This window comes from Echiichthys vipera (genome assembly GCF_963691815.1).
Source record: "Echiichthys vipera genome assembly, chromosome: 14".
NCBI classification, from domain to species: domain Eukaryota; kingdom Metazoa; phylum Chordata; class Actinopteri; order Perciformes; family Trachinidae; genus Echiichthys; species Echiichthys vipera.
The window spans coordinates 18,578,934-18,598,580 of record NC_139839.1 but is presented as its reverse complement, the minus strand read 5'-3'; the positions used below and the strand labels follow the sequence as shown (position 1 = coordinate 18,598,580).

General features: G+C 42.4%; 1 protein-coding gene across 1 annotated transcript; it reads left to right on the top strand.

Moving 5' to 3' along the window:
* Positions 1-602: 602 nt before the first annotated feature.
* Positions 603-19,423, top strand: brwd3 (bromodomain and WD repeat domain containing 3). The gene is made up of 40 exons (XM_083926841.1): positions 603-729; positions 877-935; positions 1,027-1,056; positions 1,221-1,280; positions 3,136-3,286; positions 3,437-3,535; positions 3,773-3,933; positions 4,640-4,861; positions 5,486-5,586; positions 5,705-5,775; positions 6,281-6,381; positions 6,478-6,518; positions 6,603-6,707; positions 6,786-6,936; positions 7,030-7,164; positions 7,254-7,382; positions 7,656-7,881; positions 8,455-8,607; positions 8,806-8,986; positions 9,114-9,207; positions 9,307-9,477; positions 9,590-9,663; positions 9,743-9,935; positions 10,047-10,157; positions 10,242-10,349; positions 10,856-10,980; positions 11,078-11,160; positions 11,553-11,664; positions 11,842-11,903; positions 12,490-12,645; positions 12,734-12,854; positions 12,952-13,077; positions 13,183-13,258; positions 13,932-13,982; positions 14,094-14,237; positions 14,412-14,564; positions 14,903-15,072; positions 15,345-15,433; positions 16,088-16,261; positions 16,361-19,423. The coding sequence occupies exons 1-40, from the start codon at positions 693-695 to the stop codon at positions 17,263-17,265; spliced, it is 5,511 nt and encodes a 1,836-aa protein (XP_083782967.1). The 5' UTR covers positions 603-692; the 3' UTR covers positions 17,266-19,423.
* Positions 19,424-19,647: the final 224 nt, after the last annotated feature.

Sequence of the window (19,647 nt, the reverse complement as noted above, 5' to 3'; positions counted from 1 at the left end):
TTCCAAATTTATGATTAACATGAACATATGACATAAATATATGAATATGTTAATAATGCTCATTGCAATATCTTTGTGTTGTAAGCACCATAAACGTCTGTGTGTATAGGCTTTAGGTCGCCCTAGCTGTAAGGCTCAATCTAATATGCAACTCTATTTGATACAGTATTTGTAGTGGAGGGTCCCTGCTTTGTCTCTCTTTCAGCTTCAGGGGTCCTTGAACTAAAAAAACGTTCAACACCCCTGCCTTGGAGCAAAAATGTTTTTTTTCTCCATCCACAAGATGACACTGGCCACTTATAAAAAGAAAATTGTGTTTCTCATAAATATGGAAACTTATTTGACCTCTCTTGAATTTAAAAACAAAAGCAGCGAAATGTAAGATACATATTAATATAATGTCAGTTTCATTCAGAAAAATTGCCACATTACTGTCTGAAATTGTTGTGTACGTTTGAGTATATAAACATTTATTCATTTCCAAATAAAGAATACAAACAAACCAATATTGCAGTGTTTCACTGGAGGGCGCTAGAACAAAGCACCAGGTGGTCAGGGACCAACTTGAGAGAGGAGGAGGCCATTCACCAGCCTGTTTTAGCTTCACACAGCCTAGCTACTGTTAGCTAGCCGGCGGCTAACGAGCAAGCTAAGATAGCAGTCTGTCTTGATGTCGCCTGTCTTACCAAGTGATGGCGAGAGAAGGACAGTGTTCACAAACCGAAGCTGGTGAGTCCCCACTGTCCATTTGAAACGCGACAACAACACGTTTGCATTCACACAGTTTGCAGTTGTGCAACCTAAAAGCTAGCTACCGTTGGCTCATTAGCAATTAGTTAAGAGCCGAGCTAATGCACCCTTCTCTTTGTTTTTTAGAACTGTATTACCTCATTGCCAGGTTTCTGCAGGCTGGACCTTGTAAGAAAGCATCACAGGTAAAATAAAATGAAAGATATGAACTCACACCGGGTATAAACGGTCTAAATTAGCAGCTAATGCTAACCGTGTGTGTGTCTGTGTTGTTAGGTTCTGGTTGAGGAGCTGGAAGAGTATGAGGTAGGTTCAGCTGCTCCTTTCTGTTTATTCTCCTGTGTGGTTTCCTATTTGTGCACTTTTCGGGGGGAACTTTTCAATGTTTTGTGCTGGTGTTCAGATAAAGGAGCGTGTTGATGTCGATACTGGCAGTTTGTGCCTCTTAACGGCTTGTCTTTTAACTTTAGTTGGTCCCTCAACGATGGAGCTGGGACGGGAAGAAATACAAACGGACCTTCCAAGACTGGGTGAGCGTGAATTATCACAATTAACTTTTTTTAATCAAATAAAGCGAATCACATAGATTTTAATCGACAATTGTTTCATATTATATCCTTTTAAATTAAACAAACCGCCCATGACGCGGCGGTATTGTTTTATGTGTATTTGAACACATTTAAACAATATTATTAATATTATTATTAATAGGCCCGATGGTTAATAACTATATATAGGCTTTTGCTATTGTGTGGGCTAGTAGGAGGAGAACAGAGGCGAGGGCGGGCAGTGATAGGCTGAGCCAGATCCAGAGAGCTGTCAGTCTTCTGTTGTAGCCAATGAAATCACACTTGTTTTTGAGAGCGAACCGGAAATATCGCAGGAGCCTCTTTTGATTGGCTGTGAGCTTCTCTGCCCCGCCTTTCTTTCTTTCCTTCCTTCTCCCTCCCCCCTCTGTCTCTCGATTGTTTGTCAACTCACAAACAACATGCTGCAAATTATAAACAAGTATAACCAGGAAGAGAAAATTAAAAAACAGGTTAAAGATCCCACCCAGACATGTTAATATGTGTATGAGCTGCTATACCTTAAAAAATAATTAGTATCTGATATGTGTTTTTCACAAAAAAGTGTTAAGATCTTTGAAATCACATCTCCTTTTCCTTCTTAAGCAAATCAGAATCTTCAACTATAAGTCGAACTGCTGGACAACTTTTCTACTTTTACTGTAAAGTCCATTCTCGCTGTATGTGAGCTGGAGGTTTCCACATCACACTTCTCTAAGTTAAATATTGGACCAGGACTGGCTTTCACGATGTTTGTGATTTTGTGGGTACCTGCAATTTAGTACCTGTACTGTTTTTACTTTACTCTCTCTGTGATGACAAAAATGTAATTTCCGTTGTAAGAAATAAGTCTAAGTGTAATTGTTAACATTATTTATTTAGAACATTTAAAACACAACCTCCATCCTTGGCAGGATTTTTCCTTCTCCTTTGGAAAAATTCTGGACATGTTCGCTCTATTTCTCATCTGCACTTCCCACTGTAACTCTAATCACTCAGTGCTAGTCTTGCATAGCCAGACGTACCTCAGTGTGAAAACATCCTTCTAGTGTCAAACGCTGCACAGACATTATTCTGTACCATGAAGCTCAAACTGTCATATGAAGAAAGGAACTAAAAGAAATCCATTTTTGAGTGGAGCGGAGCTTTAGGGTCATGTGTATATGCATATGTTACTACACAGCTGTTTGAGGTTTATCATAGAATTGATGTTCATTTGAATATGAAAATGTCCAGTAATTTGTGTCTTTTCATTGTAGAGTTTAAGTCTTTTATGTTGCGTCCCAGTCTCATCTCTTATAAGAATGTGCAGAGCCTAGAAAGTAGTTTAGATACCAGCTGACATTTTGACTTATACACCAAGAGAGGAGGTGTGAAGCAACCAGACAGGCTTAATGGTATGTCAAACCATTTTTGTGCTTAAATTAAGATTTTTTTTCTGTCATGGGTACAACTTTTATTTTCCTTAAGGGTAAACAAATGTGATTTTTTTAATGTAACTAGACAGATGGATTGTTCAGGCTCATGTAAGGGCTTCTATTGGTTTAGCGTATATGTCTTCTGATGTGTAGATTGCCTCGATCTGTACACATGGGTCACAAATCTTCGTCAGTAAAAATAATTATGGCGTTGTCTGTAATAAGCACTGACTTTCCAATCTGTTTAACACAGCTGGACTTCCTTTAATTTCTTTACACTTTTTTAGTTTTAGCAATGTTTCAGAATGTGACAGAATGTGATAATGTTTTGTTTTTTGTTAGTAAATGCTACATAAATATTTGTTGCGTTACTTTGTAATAGCTGTGTTTGACTCCTGCAGGTGATGTTGAACCAGCATATTCCTGCAGACTATCTGCTCCATGTTTGCCAGCGGATAGGCCCACTTATAGAGAAAGAGATCCCACCTAGTGTTCCTGGAGTCCAAACCCTTCTGGGGTTGGGGAGACAGTCTTTGCTTCGTACCACTAAAAGTGAGCAATTCCCTCCATCTTATCTTCTGTATTTATTAACAGCTCACTTATCAATACTTTTGTCGTTTTAGATTCATTGTGTTTGTATGTTTAGTTGACAATCGATCACTTTCAAAATTATGTTTTTAATTCACTACCTTTGTAATTTAGGTTGTAGCCACAAAGTATGCAGTGGCTCAGCTGTCGCTGCACTCCACCGAGGACGTCCACCAGAACCTCCGGTCAGCAATGGACATCCTCCCAATGTTGGTGTGTGAAGGCTATTTTTCTTTAAATAAATATATATATATCCATTAAATTTAACGCTGCTTTTCCATCAAACACTTTCAGTATAGTACCTTTAGAACCATACGGACATGTACCCAAACACTACATCTATTTTTGCGTTTCCACCACAAGGTTCACGAGGACCCAAAGACTCCTGGGCCCATTCAGTTATCCTGCTTTAGTAGTGTGTACTATTCATTCTTGTGTCTTTATATCAAGTGTCCATCATGGGTGCTCGCCAGGCAACAGGCACAGCTCGTTTCAGCCAGACCTTGCCGTCTTCCTCCTACCAACACATGAAGATACACAAACGTATCCTTGGCCACCTTTCCTCAGTCTACTGTGTAGCCTTTGACCGCACTGGCCGTCGGATATTCACGGTGAGTGATGATTCACGGTTAAGATGATTATTGAAATAAAGCCTAATCTTCAGCGTCTCACTAATTATGTTTTCATCTGTTGATTCATTTTAGCAAACAATTCACAAAAAGTTGCAATAGATGAAATGCAAATCAGGCATCTCTCCATTAGCAGGGTTTAAATGCGCAAATGAAAAATTCCTGATCATAGCCTGTTCTACCAGGAAATGCATTAATGTGTCAGATACATTTTTAGAATATGTATATATATTTATTTCAGGCATTTAAGGGATGTTTTCAACCACAGAACCTTTTCTTTTTTTTCTTTTTAACAGATTTACTAATTAAAGCAAGACACCTGTGTCACTTAGCATTTGAGTAGCTTAGCTGCGACTTAGAAACAGCTCAGCTAAACCAGAACTTGCTGGGGTTAAAAATGTAGCTGAGTGATAATTTGGAAAGGTTCAGCATTGGTGGGTATGATAGGTTAACTAATGAGCTCTGCCAAACCCAGGTGGGGTTTTAGAGAAGCAAACTACCATGGAAAGAATAAAGAAATGAAATGGGAATATTATACAATGTATGTATAAACTGTATGTTTCACTTTTGATGTCACAAAAATAAAATGTATTTAGTTGAAGCGACGATAAACGCCCTTCAGTTGAAGCTATTTCCCAATGACTTATTATGTCTTATTTATTTGTTGCCAATGTCTTCTGTGTTTTAGGGTTCGGATGACTGCCTGGTGAAAATCTGGGCCACAGATGACGGCCGGCTCCTGGCAACTCTCCGTGGCCACTCAGCAGAGATCTGTGACATGGCCGTAAACCACGAGAACAGCATCATCGCCTCAGCAAGCTGTGACAAAACCATCAGAGTGTGGTGCCTGCGTACCTGTGCACCCATCACTGTTCTGCAGGCCCATGCCGCCTCCATCACATCCATACAGGTGAGACGGATGCTTTTTACAGAAATGTATCTTATATTTATTTTAAATGTGCCATATTGTAAGAATTTAAATTCCCATGTCTTTTTTGGATTAAAAAGCAAGTCGAGGTGCTATATAAATACTGTGAAAGTATCCAAACGCTCAGTCGTGTTCAGAAACTGCCTTTAAACTCAGACTTGTGTACAGTTGTGATGTACCAACTATAGTATATATTAGCTTGAAGTGCCACTGCGGTGCCTTCTCTGGCTGCAATGGCAGTGCAGATACATCCAAAGGGCAGATGTGCAAGACCCTTAAAGACTGGCCAATCAGAGCAGACTTGGATTTTTTGGGAGGGGGGTGCTTGAAGAGACAGGTGCTAAAAAGGAATGTTTGAGACATTTATAGTCAGATAGTACGTATGAATTCAATAATGTGTTTTTTGAACATTAAAGCATTTCAACGTGTTCTTGGAGAAACCAAAAATAATAAAGTATGAACCTGACAGTTAGCATAATATGGAACCTTTAACCGTATCACCTTGATTATCTGCACCTTGTCAACTCTTCAGCTCCGGTAGTGTCATGTTAGATGTTGATCACACCTCCCCTGTGTCTAACCAAAACTGACTTTCTACCCCCTTAGTTTTGTCCTGCTGTCAAAGGGACGACACGGTACCTTGCCTCCACCGGTGCAGACGGCATGGTGTGTTTCTGGAAGTGGCACTCACTCAGCATGAAATTCCAGTACGTGTTTAGAACATCCGTTGAACCTTTTTTTTTAGTTTTTCTTACTACTATCTCTTGTGATTGCTAATTTTTAATAGAAATAACAACAGCTCTCGTGGTTCTCCTCTTTTCTCAGTGATCAACCAGTCAAGTTTGTTGAGCGGTCACGTCCAGGGGTACAGGTCTCGACTTCCTCCTTCAGTAGTGGTAAGTGTGTTTCCCTGCCTGGTAACACACTTAACGTTTGGCTGTTTTGCTAAAAGTAAACAAATCTACTTAATCTGTTTTTTTAAGTAATGTAGCTTGTATTTATGGTCTGGATTGGATTCTTATAGAGCCTTTCTCAGCACTCAAGGCGCTTTACAGAGTCCAGGTTCCATTCACTCACACAGACATACATGGTGCTGGTAAACTAAGGTACTAGTCACAGCTGCTGAAGTCACAGCTGCCCCCGAAAGCGTGGTTGCTAATCAGCGCCTACGGCCCCTCCGACCACCTCCTCAAAGATACAGCAGTCATACACATTCACACAAGGCAAGGTGGGTGAAGTGTCTTGCCCAAGGGCACAACGACCATGACACAAGTAGGGACATTGGCCGACTCACTCAACCAACTGAGCCACAGCCGCTGCCACATAAGCTCATGGCAGCAAATGGATAAATACTTGATATGAGGATATGTTGTAGGCTGAATGTGTTTTTTCCTTTAATAGGTGGTATGTTCATGGCTACCGGTGGCACTGATCATTTGATCAGAGTCTACTACCTTGGTGGTGAAACTCCTGTGAAGGTCTCTGAGATGGACGCGCACACGGTAAGAAACAAAAGGCAGTAGCTGCATTATTCTGTGCATCTTCATTTGAACAAGGTATATTTCACTTAAATACATGTTTTCTTCTCCTTCTTTCAGGATAAAGTTGTAGTCGTCCAGTTTAGCAATAACAGTGACAGGTGAGTTTGTTAGCTGAGATCCTACACTTCATAATGTTTTTTTGGGAGGGGGCTTCGAGCCTCTGACAATGTACATGTTCCCAGCTTAAGGTTTGTGAGCGGCAGTCGTGACGGCACAGTCAGGATCTGGCATTACCAGCAACAAGAGTGGAAGAGCATCACGTTAGACATTGCTGCCAGGCTGCCGGGGTAAGAGAGCAAACAGAAGAGTACAGAGTTTCTTGATGCCGCTTAGTGGTTCATGTCTGATGAGAGGTTGTCCTTCAGGAGTACCGTCGCCAATGGAGATGATAAAACCAAGCTGGTGGTGACCATGGTAGCCTGGGACCGTGCAGATAGCACCGTCATCACAGCGGTGTCAAACTACCTGCTCAAAGTGTGGAGCACAACCAATGGACAGCTGCTGCATGTTTTATCTGTGAGTGGCTGAAGCTGGCATTTCTACTGTGCAGCAATCAATAAATGAGCCATTTTTGATCCGCCTTCAATGTTTGTGCTCTCTCTGTTCAAGGGTCATGACGATGAGGTGTTTGTGCTGGAGGCTCACCCGTTTGACTCCCGCATCGTGCTATCTGCCGGCCATGATGGCAACATTTTCATGTGGGACCTGACCAAAGGAGCTAAGATCCGCAACTTCTTCAACATGGTAAGTTACCGACAATGATCGAGAATCACCCATCAGTATTGTTTTTTTAAAATTTGTCATTGAGTTCATTTTTAAATATTTGTTTCCAGATTGAAGGGCAAGGTCACGGTGCTATTTTTGACTGCAAGTTCTCAGCCGATGGACAGCATTTTGCCTGCACTGACTCACACGGCCATTTGCTGATCTTTGGCTTCGGCTGCAGCAGACCGTATGAGAAGGTAACGGCACATAACTGTTGGCTGAAACATATTTACCATATTATCATTAGAAACATTTTTTAAAAGAAACAACATTTGGAATCAATACAGTTAGACAGACTGGTGCGTTTGTGGTTACACATACTGGTCTCTAATCATAAGACCTGTGTTTAATCCAAATTGTCACCTAGGATCTGAAATATTGCAGGAAAGACTGCTGATAACCATAAAAAAAACCTTTGTTTTTTTTCTTCCCTTTATAATCCACTCAAACACACTCTTGATTCCCTCCAGATTCCTGACCAGATGTTCTTCCACACGGACTACCGACCTCTTATCCGTGACTCTAATAACTACGTGCTGGATGAGCAGACGCAGCAAGCCCCTCACCTCATGCCTCCACCCTTCCTGGTGGATGTTGATGGAAATCCTCACCCTCCTCACTACCAGCGCCTAGTGCCAGGGAGAGAGAACTGCAAGGAGGATCAGCTAGTACCACAGCTGGGATATATGGCTAACAGTAAAAACTGCTCCCTCATTACTCCTACCACTCAGAATCTGAATCTAAAATTCCTAGTGGACTAACAGAACAAAAACATCCGTTAGTCGATGTATCTGTAAAAATGAGCTTTTCAGAGGTTATCAGAGATGTGCTCATACTTTTCAGCATGAAAAAAAGCATGAAATAATGGCTAATTGACTAAACAGCTCAACAGTTATGCAGCTTAGGGCTTTTATTGTGAAAGGTAGGAACGGAAGGAGTGTCTGCTGCCTTTGTCAAGGTTGAAAGGAGTAAAGCTTGCCATCTATAATTGGATGTTATTGGTCGATGCCTTTTATTTGCAGTGTGAAATATCAGAAAATCGATCTTTCTTTATTGTCCCATAACCTTCGCTTTGTGTGTGTTAGTACTCATGACAAAAACAACAGTTCTAAAAAATTGTATTGATGTGCGAATTAATCAATGTGTAAAGGCCGGAAGACCAAATTGACAGATTAATCGACTAAAAATCGACTATCGAATGCTTGCAAAGTTTTAACTTAGAAAGTACAACTGGCAGATTGACCCTTGATCTGCCTTTTTTCTGCTTAGGTGATGGGGAGTTGGTTGAGCAGGTACTTGGCCAGCAAACGGCAGAGAACAGAGAAAGCCTATTGGACAATCTCATCAGACAGTTGCAGAATGAGCAGGACGAGCGTCATGATGAACGTCAGGATGAAGAAGAGCAGGCTGAAGAAGCAGAGGGTATGTTTAACTTTACATTATGTCAGCAAATTTCACAGTGTCTGAGGTTTTATGTTGTCTTGGTTTGTCTAGTGTGTTTAGTGTGCAGCAGAGTGTGAGATTTATTGTAAAACTGTGAGCATGAGCATTGTATGAGTCATTTTAAAAAACTTAAAACTTCTATTTCCAAAAATGCTACAAATAAAAAATTATTCTTAGCGGGTGATGAGGCAGAGATGGAGGCCTCTGCTCCGGCAGATGAACCACGCAGAAGTGGGCAGGTGGACGGAGTGTGGCAGATGCAGCACAACGCCCTGCGTAGTCAAGTGGCCACTGAGAGGGACCTGCTGGCCTGGAGCCGCAGAGTGATGGTCAATGAAGTGCCGCAGGGGATATCCAGGTGAGACAGATGGAGAGAATTTCCTTAGATGTAAGGACACTTCAGAGGGATAAGATCAAACAAATTCATCTTTTTATATAGATGATTTTTTTGTTTCCACTTCTTAATGGAAATCATTTTTCGTTAGATCTTTCGAGGAGTTCAGACGAGCCAAAGGCGACATTGAATGTTCACTGTACAATGCAGAGAGGAGGAAGAAACCAGTTACCTGCACACCCAAGGTACGCTACTCTTCACTTCAGTTTTTTTACACAAGTGAAAAAACGCTATCTATGCCAATTAATTCCTATTGTTTGCTACTCTTCCTCCGAAATATGTAGAGCGATATGCAGACTTCACGCTTACGCTCCCTGCGGCCGACTAAGAAAAAGCAGCAGCGCCACGCCTATCAGACCCGCTCAGCTCAAGTCCGCCGTCCTAGGAACAGGAGTCGACATTCCAGCACCCGACGTAACTCTGACAGCCAGATAGACTCCGAAAGTGAAGGAGATGTACGTTTCGTCTTCCTGCTCTACATATCCAAACATGACATGATGCTGTGGAGCTCCGCATCTTGACAACCATTCATAACAGTAAAGGTGCTTTCTGTCTTTTTGTTGGCAGGCAGCAGCAGAGGTGGAGCAAAGCGAAGCCTCCTCTGATGGTGAAGCTCAGTGGCAGAGCGAAAGCAGCTCCAGGTGAATATCTGTGACTGTGCAGTGTTTTTAATGTTTATAATCACCCAACTTGGTAACTAACTAGCTCTCCCATTCTCAGTGACTCCTCCAGTGAATATTCTGATTGGACGGCCGACGCTGGGATCAACCTCCAGCCGCCAAAGCGATCGACCAGGAGGCCCGCACAGCCCCAAGGTTACAGCAGCTCTGAAGAGGAAGACGGTGATGGCAAGGCAAAGGAGGCCAAGAAGAGGGACAATGAGAAGAGGAAGAAGCCCAAGGAGACCAAACAGGTACGCTAACATGACCTGCAGCTCCTTTACTCAAAGTGAAACTACGTATTCACCACACAGTATCGGAGAAATTCTGTCCTTAAACATTTTGTTGTAATTTTATATACCTAGAAACCAACGTCCTCTCTGGCTGGACTCGATGCGGAGGAGTGGCTGCCCCCCTCATGGATAATGGAGACCATCCCACACCGCTCTCCTTTCGTTCCACAAATGGGAGATGAGGTAAGGAGTCAATCTCATGTCAAACACAAACATATTCATAACTTTACATGGCAGTTTGATCATGGTTCCCCTGTCCTCTTCCAGCTCATCTACTTCAAACAGGGCCATCAGGCGTACGTTCGGGCCGTCCGCAGGGCCAAGGTCTACAGCATCAACCCTCAGAAACAGCCCTGGAACAGACTCGACCTCAGGGTGAGGCCCAGTTTGATTCAGTGTTGTGCACAGGCACTTACATGCTCCATTAGACAATCTCCTCTGACTGAAAGCAGCAGCCAATTGTAACTTTCTGAAACTGGTAATCTGAAGGTCAGGTCCCCTTTCCACTGTGGTTGACCAGCTGCAAAAAATAAATACATAGAAAACAGACACTCAGTGTATGTAGACGGGGCGCAGAGTTGTTTTTTTATTACCTGCTACAAAGGCTCCATCGGTGGTGTGTGGCTGCTGCCAAATTCAGTGACTGCCGTTGAGTTTTAATGCAGGGTTTGGAAGCTGTGCTGCTTCACATTGCCCGATCCTCACAAAAATCAACACCATGATCATCTTAGTATATGTTTTATGAAAATAAGAACGATGGTAAAATCATACTCGTCAATCATCAAGGGTAAAACCTCTGTGAGCAGCCATAACTTGTTTGTCATCATCTTTTTCATCCATCCAGAGTTTTAACTTTTGTGTATTTTCTTCTGCCCCTACAGGACCAGGAATCTGTGAAGGTGGTTGGAATTAAATATGAAGTGGGACCTCCCACCCTCTGCTGTCTAAAACTGGCTTTCTTGGACCCAGTCTCAGGGAAGATGACCAATGACTCTTTCTCCTTGAAGTAAGCATTTTTATTTATTTATATATAATATAAATACATGTTAATTGAAACACATTTAATTGCATTTAATTCAATATGTCATTCCCATGTTTTAAAGGTACCATGACATGCCGGATGTCATAGATTTTCTGGTTCTGCAGCAGTTTTACAATGAGGCTAAAGAGCACAACTGGCAGACAGGTGGGTCATCTGAAGTGATGTGTTCAACACTCATTTATAACCAAACAACAAATCCATGCTACAAAAATGTATATGTTGGACCCAGGTACTGAGGTCTACTTAGAACCCAAACTCTGATCTAGTACTTTGACAGTTATTTAACCTGTTCAGTGGAGCCCATGGGACTCTTAATATCCTTTTATATTGTTCGATTAAAATGTGTGTGTAATATTACCAACCAGAGTTGACATTATTTTGCTATAAAACTCAACTCCAGCGTTTGACTCACAGTCTTTGAGCAGATCCGTAGCAGCCTCATAAGTCTGGCTTTAAGCTGAATAAAATTCATTGTTGCGGAGAGTGTCTGGTCCTTCACTTCCATTTGATCCTGTCTTCACTTTTTTCCTCTTCAGGTATGAGGTTCCGCAGCATCATTGATGACGCCTGGTGGTTCGGCTCTGTGGAGGACCAGGAGCCTTTGCAGCCAGAGTATCCAGACAGTCTGTTTCAGTGCTATGCAGTAAAGTGCGTTTGATTCTCTGTAGTGTTTGTTCTCCAGGAGTACTATACTTTATACTACTCTGTTGTGTTCTTGTTGGCTGACCTGATGTTACATTTCATTGAAGTTAAATTAAATCAGTGATTGTAATTTTTCACACAGTGTGGTTTAATAACTAATGTTCTGTTTTCTTGTTTCATCAGGTGGGATAATGGTGAGCGGGAGAAAATGAGTCCCTGGGACATGGAGCCTATTCCTGAAGAAGGTCGGTGGTATTATTAATATGAGAAGTCCACCTGGTTATAAACCGGTGCAAATTTGAATGTGATCGTTATTAGATTACAGACAAAATGTGCAAAAAGTGTAAAACCACTGCAGATGAATATACATACTGCATGATATAACCTTTCCATTGGAATTGAACTTTTAATGTCAAAAGAGTTTGTTTTTAAAAAAAAAAGTAATTTAATTGTAATACATTTCCTCTTGTTTTTTTATTTGAGGGAAAATTAATTAATTGGTTGTATTGAATTATACAATCAAGTTGTCCATTTTATATTTTAAATGTAATGCTGTCAATCCCACAAAAACAAGGTACAGGGTTTACGATTAAATATTTAATATAATTTTATATCTTATTTTAGGAAAACTGTCACAGTATAAAAAACACCCACAAAGATTGTTGTTGTTGTTGCCGTTATTCTAGTTATTCTTATGCTTGAGATCAAAACCATTCAACTATTGAACTATTGTATCAGCATTATGTGGCTGATGATTTCTGTAATTCATGGTAGTTTTGCGCAATAATTAAAAACTTTTTCATTTTCTGACACATTTTATGGCTCCATCAGCTGCTTTGCCGGAACAGGAGGGTGATGGCGTAGAGGTGGCAGAGGAGGAGCTAAAGGCTCTGCTTTACACGCCTCAGGAAGGAGAATGGGGGGCTCACACACGAGATGAAGACTGTGAGAGAGTCATTCATGGCATCGATGAGCTTCTTACACTAGGTAGGCCACCAGAGGGTCGATGCTTTGCCGCAAAAGTCTGGCCTCGTTCACGTCTGCCGTGTTTGATCTCACTTCTTTTTGTGCGCAGATTTAGCCAAGGCATTCGCATCACCAGTAAATCTTCGGGACTACCCTCTGTACTGCACCGCGGTGGCTTACCCCACTGACCTCAGCACCATCCGCAAACGACTGGAGAACCGCTTCCACAGGTGAAGCAGCACACATTTATTTTAGCTTCACCATGACTTTTAAGTCTGGACGTCAAAGTGTTTGAGCTTGAAGGGTTGATGTTGTTCTCTGCTGCAGGCGGATCTCTGCATTAATGTGGGAGGTGCGCTACATTGAACACAACGCCCGCACTTTCAATGAACCTCAGAGTCCTATTGTAGCAACTGCAAAGGTGGTGACTGACGTTCTGCTTCACTACATCGGGTAGGACACACCGTTCATGTTATACCCACTTCATTGATGGCAGGAGTAACAATGATGAATACAACTACACATGAGTCTGATGCCTTGGCCCTCTGCATCCTTCAGGGACCAGAGCTGCACAGACATCTTGGATCTGTATCACAAACTGAAGTCTGAGATCAGCAGTGGAGGAGAAGCTGAGGTGGGAAAGTTTGATTGTGTTAAGTGTTTTGGTGGTGACAGCTTTTTCTTTCTTTCTTTTATCGATGATGTTTTAAGGCTCATTTATGCTCCCATTTCGTGCGTACACCACGTTATCAACGTTCTGATCTTCACTGCCCTCCTGTTTTCATGCTTCCTTTATGTTGGAATGGACGTTGAGCAAAACATCCTTTAGAGGGCGTCGCTCAGATTCAAAAGTTACTCCAATAGAGAAGAAAATAAAAAAAGGTAATGACAACAACAAAAATGCTAACGATGGAGGAGATAATGACCCTGCATCTATTGAGAAGGAGGCAGAAAATGACGTGCAGCGTTGTAGACGGCATCCCCGAGTGTGGACGGAAAATTCCAGACATTGGTTTTACATTGACATCGGATGTCCGTTGGGACTTTCGATCACTTGCTCGTTCCTGCTACTCACAGCACTTTTTTGTGTACAATGCCCGACACTGCCCCCACGATTTCTGGTGATACTGCAACGTTTTGTCTGTATCGGTACGCATCTGCAAGCTTGCAGGTTACGTGCAGAAATACGGACGAAATGTACGCAGCTTACGGACAGAAGGCTCCGTCTGTATCCTTATCTAACGTAGAGCATAAATGAGCATTTAGGTGCAAATAGTCATTTGGGTTTGTTTGTGTTCCCTCTGCAGGCTGAGTTGGATGTGGACTCTGACACCCCAGGCACATCTACAGGACATCGGGTAAGAGGGACCAGAGTTTGTCGTCCCACGACAATCTATCTGAGACCGTCACAAACATTAAAACCATCTGCAGCAGCTCCAGTCTTAATTCATTTCATCTTCTCTTGCCAGGGGGCCGAGACGAATTCTAAGAAGCGTGGTGTGGTTTTGGATGTGAAATACTGGCGAGGCCAATGCAAAGAGCTGATGCGTCGAATGATAGTCTCGCCAGATTCAGAGCCGTTCAGGCAGCCCGTGGACCTCTTTGAGTATCCGGTAAAACAATCTGGAACAACCGTCACTTGCAGTTACAAGGCCACTGACACCAGAAAACACTCCACACAATTTGAAATAACATTAGGAATACATGCCACAGGTATATAAGTAAAAGCTGAAGTCAAATTCAAATGTGTACGTTAACATTTCCACTGTCTACCTTGTTTTGTTCAGGACTATCGAAACATCATTGACACTCCCATGGATCTCGCTACAGTGTCGGAGACGCTGGTTGCGGGGAACTACGAAAGTCCAATGGAGTTTGCCAAAGACATGCGCCTTATTTTCAGCAACTCCAAAGCCTATACACCTAACAAGAAATCACAGGTGACGTAGCAACTCCGGGACTGAAAAAGTTCTGCAACTGTATCTGCATTAGGGCTGCAAAATGTAATTATACTGGTCAATATTGAGATCACACCTATTTAACACAATTACTCATTGACTTTGGAAACCTGATGCATTTATTGAACTTTTTAAAAACTTAATGAATATTATAGAAATAATACAAAAATATACATACAAATACAAAAAAAAGGAAACGGGAGCGCTGGATTTATAACACAAGACGTCTTGACACATCTTGATCATCTTGTTTTCATAATTGTTGGAAGACAAAGTGGTAGACTCCTAGATTCGCTCTGACTTTCTTCTTTATTGTCTAGATCTACACCATGACCCTCAGCTTGTCAGCCTTCTTTGAAAAAAACATCATCTCCATCATCTCCGACCACAAGTCCGCCATTCAGAACGAACGGCGGACTCGCCAGAGACTCAGTTACAGGGACAGAATGCACAACGGAGGCAGCTCCCCGCCTATCAGTCCATCCCCCAGGTGCTGAGCCTCATTCACTCCTTATTATCAGATTGTTTGTTCTATTCCAGTGTACTCAGGGTGTCTGGAGCTCCTAAAAATATCTATAATGTGCTGATTTTAAGTCAAGGCCTTTTTTACACTTAACGTTTATCTTTTAAGTCCTGGTCCCGGTCAAACCAGCTATTTCAAAGCTTAACATATAAGACAAAGAAAGTTGCAGGCACCCTGCTATTATATAATGTCATTAATTATTCTGAAATGTCGCTTCTTTTCTGTTTCCACATGTCCAGTCCTAAAGGGAAGCACAAGTCAGGGAAGGTGTCAAAACCAAAAAAATCCCAGACCTCAAAAAAGAACTGTTCAAAGAGATCGCATCAGGGTATGACTGCTCAGTCGTGACATAATGTGTTTTTTATGTTCCACAGGGTTCGTACAGGTTCTTTGAAAATGCTTGAAATTGTATCTGCATTTCTTTCACAACAAAGCTATAGGATAGAAATAGAATTTCATTTCTAATTCTTCTGGTAATACGAAACATTCTGGTGTTTATAGCATAATACCATCTCTTTTAACGTGATTTTAATGGAAAATAATAAAGGTGAATTAATCAACTATATGTATTCGTAGAAATAAAAAATTTGCCACTGTACCAACTGTAAGGTGCTTCAATTTGACCACAGAAAAGATGTACGAACCCTGGTCCCAGTATTGTGCAGGATCTTGCTGTTAATTGTTTGTTGCAGTGTTGGGGATGTAAAATTGTAATTGCATTAATTAACTTAAGGTTTTCTAGCTGTAGACGGCTGATTTGTTTCTCCACTAATCAAAGCATCTACTATGCGGTTCATGTGTTTTATAGTTCAGTTTATTAGTAAGTCTATTCAGCATATTGTAGCAAACTGTAATTATATGTGTAAGGCCTCTCATTCTGTTATTACTGAAGATCAGATGTGATGCATTATACTATGTCTTTATTGTGAAAAGTAATGTGATTACAGTCCTGCTTATTAATTAGCCGCCTGTTGTTCTTTAGCTCAGCAAAGCAGCAGTGTAGCAGAGGAGGAAGAGGAGGAAGAGGAGGAGGAGGAAGAGGAGGAGGAGGAGGGCATCCAGCCTTCTTCCCCAAGTTCAGGGATGAGCAGCGAGAGCAGAAACCAAGGGCCGCACCGGGTGACCCGCAGCAAAGCAACACCAGTGAAGAAGCCTGGTATGACAAGCAATATGTTCTAACAGAAATGTATTTACGTCCTTTAAAGTAATGTGGCGGTCAAGTCCAGCAATGAATGGTCCTCTTGTGTTGCTTCAGGGTACCAGCGCAACCTGCATCTAAGTAACGGCTCCAGACAGCACCACGGGCGAGAAGCGCCGCAGTCCGACGACGACGATAACAATGAGGAGGAAGTATCCGGATCCAAAAGCTCCTCATCTAAGTCCTCCTCTAGCTCATCATCCTCCTCTTCGTCATCATCATCTGACAGCGAGGAAAGCTCTGAGTCTGAGGTAGAGAAATATGTGGAAGGGGGAGATCACGACTACAGCAAAGCCCCCTGCCTGTCGGTACGCCTCTCAGCTAAGGGTAAGGCGGCGGCCTCAGGGAAAAGGAGACACAAAGGAGGAGAGGACGCAGCACTGCCACCTAAAAGAGCACGAGTGCAGCTGCCGGTAGAGGAGGATGAGGATGATGAGGAGGATGATGAAGAGGATGAAGAAGAAGAAGAAGAGGAGCAGCAGCAGCAACCGGTCGAAGTAAGACATGAAGGGGATGAGGGAGAGCAGGAGGAGGAGAACGAAGAGGAGGAGGAGAACGAAGAGGAGGAGGAGAACGAAGAGGAGGAGGAGAACGAAGAGGAGGAAGAGCCCGAGGAGGTGGAGCCTGAGGAGGAGGAGCCTGAGGAGGAGGAACCCGAGGAGGAGGAACCCGAGGAGGAGGAGCCAGAGGAGGAGGAACCTGAGGAGGAGGATGACAACAACTCTGATGGGGTGCAGAGAGGGGCAGCAGCAGCTAGCAATCCGAGAAGCAGCCATTGCAAATCTCGGCGGGTCAACACACGCAACCAGGGCCGCAGGACAGTTCTGTACAGGGACGAGTCAGAGGATGATGGCCATGGGTCGAAGGAAGACCCCCTCAACCTGGGCATGTCCCGCTCAGGACGGGTACGCCGCATGACTGAGAAAGCCCGTGTCAGCCACCTCATGGGCTGGAGTCACTGACACTTTTCAGACCTCAATTTAAAAAAACAAACAAACCATAAACGTGAGTTAATACTTCAGGGATTTTTTCTTTCTTTTTGTACAAGTGTATATATCTATAATATATATATATATATAAATATATATATATGATTTTTGTTTTTAACTGAGACTCTCAAACTGATAGTTGGTGCTCATGATGTGTTGCCAAGGAGTTTGCTTCCCTGGTCGACAGAGCCACTGTTCAACACGGACACTCTTCAACTGGACTAACTCACCTCGGCCTTACTGCTCGCTGGAGGAATCACCTCCTCCTCCTCCTCCTCCTCCTCCTCCTGTGCGTGACAAGTCCTGTACGAAACACTATACCCCTCTTTCTGCTCCTCTTCTCATCCCTCACACGACTTTTCCTACTCCTGGTCACCAAAGAAGGATGCGCAAATGCCAAAAAAATGGTGCTCATATTTTATTTCTCTGCTGTTGAGTATTTGAACTCCAAACTCTACCGTGAAGACGTACAGTATCACTAAAGATCACTGATGTCTTTCCTCACAGCCACAAGCCTTAGTTTTCAGAGCTCACATCATTCAGATTCAGATCTATCTGTGGCTTGAGTCAAGTGTGGTTCGAGCACTAGCAATACTTAGGGATCAGAGCGAGTAGGAGAACACAGAACCATAGTAACATCCCAGCTCCTACAGCCCTCGTCGGACAGTTTGACGTCCTTGCCCTGTGAATGTTCAATGTTTTCCCTGCTTCCCTCTCGGCGGTGTTGACTGTTTTTTTCAGCTAGTTAGAATTGGGTGAGGTATTTTTGTTTTTTGTTTTTAAGGGTAAAAGTGATTTTCTGGGGTAAAAAAAAAAGCCACTTCATCCACTGTTTGTATTTGTACTCTTGTGCTCTCTGGTGGATCAGACCCGCATCAACTCATGGTTAGCTTCCATCGCACGCTCTCCACCAGGCATGTGCAAACGCCCTGGCGTCCTCTCTTCCACAGAAATATTTATTTTTCCATTGTATTATACTAAGGTTACTTTAACTATTTTGTACATTAATCGTGACGAGGAAGAGGAGATATTTGCACATTTATCTACTCCACGTGGCAGCTGAGTAATAAACATAGTAAAGAAAGAGAAATGATTTTTGTGTAAGAATGTTTAAACTGTGCCAGCACACATTCAGTCTTTTTTTTTTTTTTTTAACAAACAAACAGGATAGAACTAAAGCTCTTTCAACCTGTGTATGATGAAGCTGAAGGTCTCATCTGATTGGCAATCTTAATCATATTTTCTTTTGTCCTAAAGCAAAACGTAGCAACCACGGAGAAGCCCTGGGTTAGTTTGTTGTGCCGTTCATTCCCTCCCTTGTTTCCAACCTATCTATGGACTGATGGGTTTGCTAGATTCGGGTAGATCATCTGCACATGTTACTGCTATTCCATGATTTACTGCGATCAGGTGTTTGGTTGGTGTCAGCATCACTGTGTGTCATTTTTCTGCCTACTTTTATCAGAATCAGAAATACTTTAATAATCCCAGGGGGAAATTATTTAAATGAGCGATTCCTCATTGTTGTTCGTGTTTCTAGTGGAATGACATAAAAGTTGGACGAGTCCCTCGCTGTTGCACCAATCATGTTTACTTTAAAGCTTGGGTGGTCACTGGTTGGCAGTTCGTTTGAGGCAGCATCCAGTCAGGAGAAAACAGGAAACGCTGACTCTCAAATTGTCATTTCAACACTGGGTGCTCTAATCCGAACACACCTCCTCGTCACTCAGCCTCTGGAAGGTCGCTGACATAAGGGAGGCCTCGGAGGTTCTTTTTTCTTTATTGTTTTTTTATTATTATTATTACTAGGCTGAAGAGTTTGGTGAGTGTCAGGTGCTCATAAATAAAACACACAAATCAGCATCTAGGGTGCTCCGAACAGCAGCATTAACTGGCGTCTTTGAAATGATCCTGGTTGAGTGTGAGAAGACTATGATTCGTATTTTGGAATCTTATTTTCATATCGTAGATGGCTTTTAGTCTGGCCTCGAAGCATCAGATTAGTTGATGACAAATGCAACAGTAACACTCTAGGTGGATTAAGATTACGTGACTGTCTTTTATACACAATGTTTTGATTGTATGTGTTTTCTTTTTTTTAAATAAAAAAAAGGATTTCTCTTCAAATGAATTTGTTGTGTGTGAGTGTGTGTGTGTGTGTGTGTGTGTGTGTGTGGTGTCTTGTTCTTTGATGATTTCATGTCAGCAGAAGCTTTAAGAGCTCTTCAGCGGCACTTGAACTGAGTCATCCGCAATCTAAATGATCGTTGGGGTTATGAACGGGAACCGAAGGCGAAGCTTCAAGAGGTTCAGTGCTGTGAACCTGACTGTACCGTTTGCAACTGCATCGATGCT

Excerpts from the sequence above, each read along its gene's own strand:
- brwd3 (XM_083926841.1), top strand. The coding sequence starts at position 693 with ATGGCGAGAGAAGGACAGTGTTCACAAACCGAAGCTG. Across the intron at positions 6,519-6,602 it reads TTTAGCAATAACAGTGACAG|CTTAAGGTTTGTGAGCGGCA; the intron begins GTGAGTTTGTTA and ends ACATGTTCCCAG. Across the intron at positions 14,565-14,902 it reads CACCTAACAAGAAATCACAG|ATCTACACCATGACCCTCAG; the intron begins GTGACGTAGCAA and ends TTTATTGTCTAG.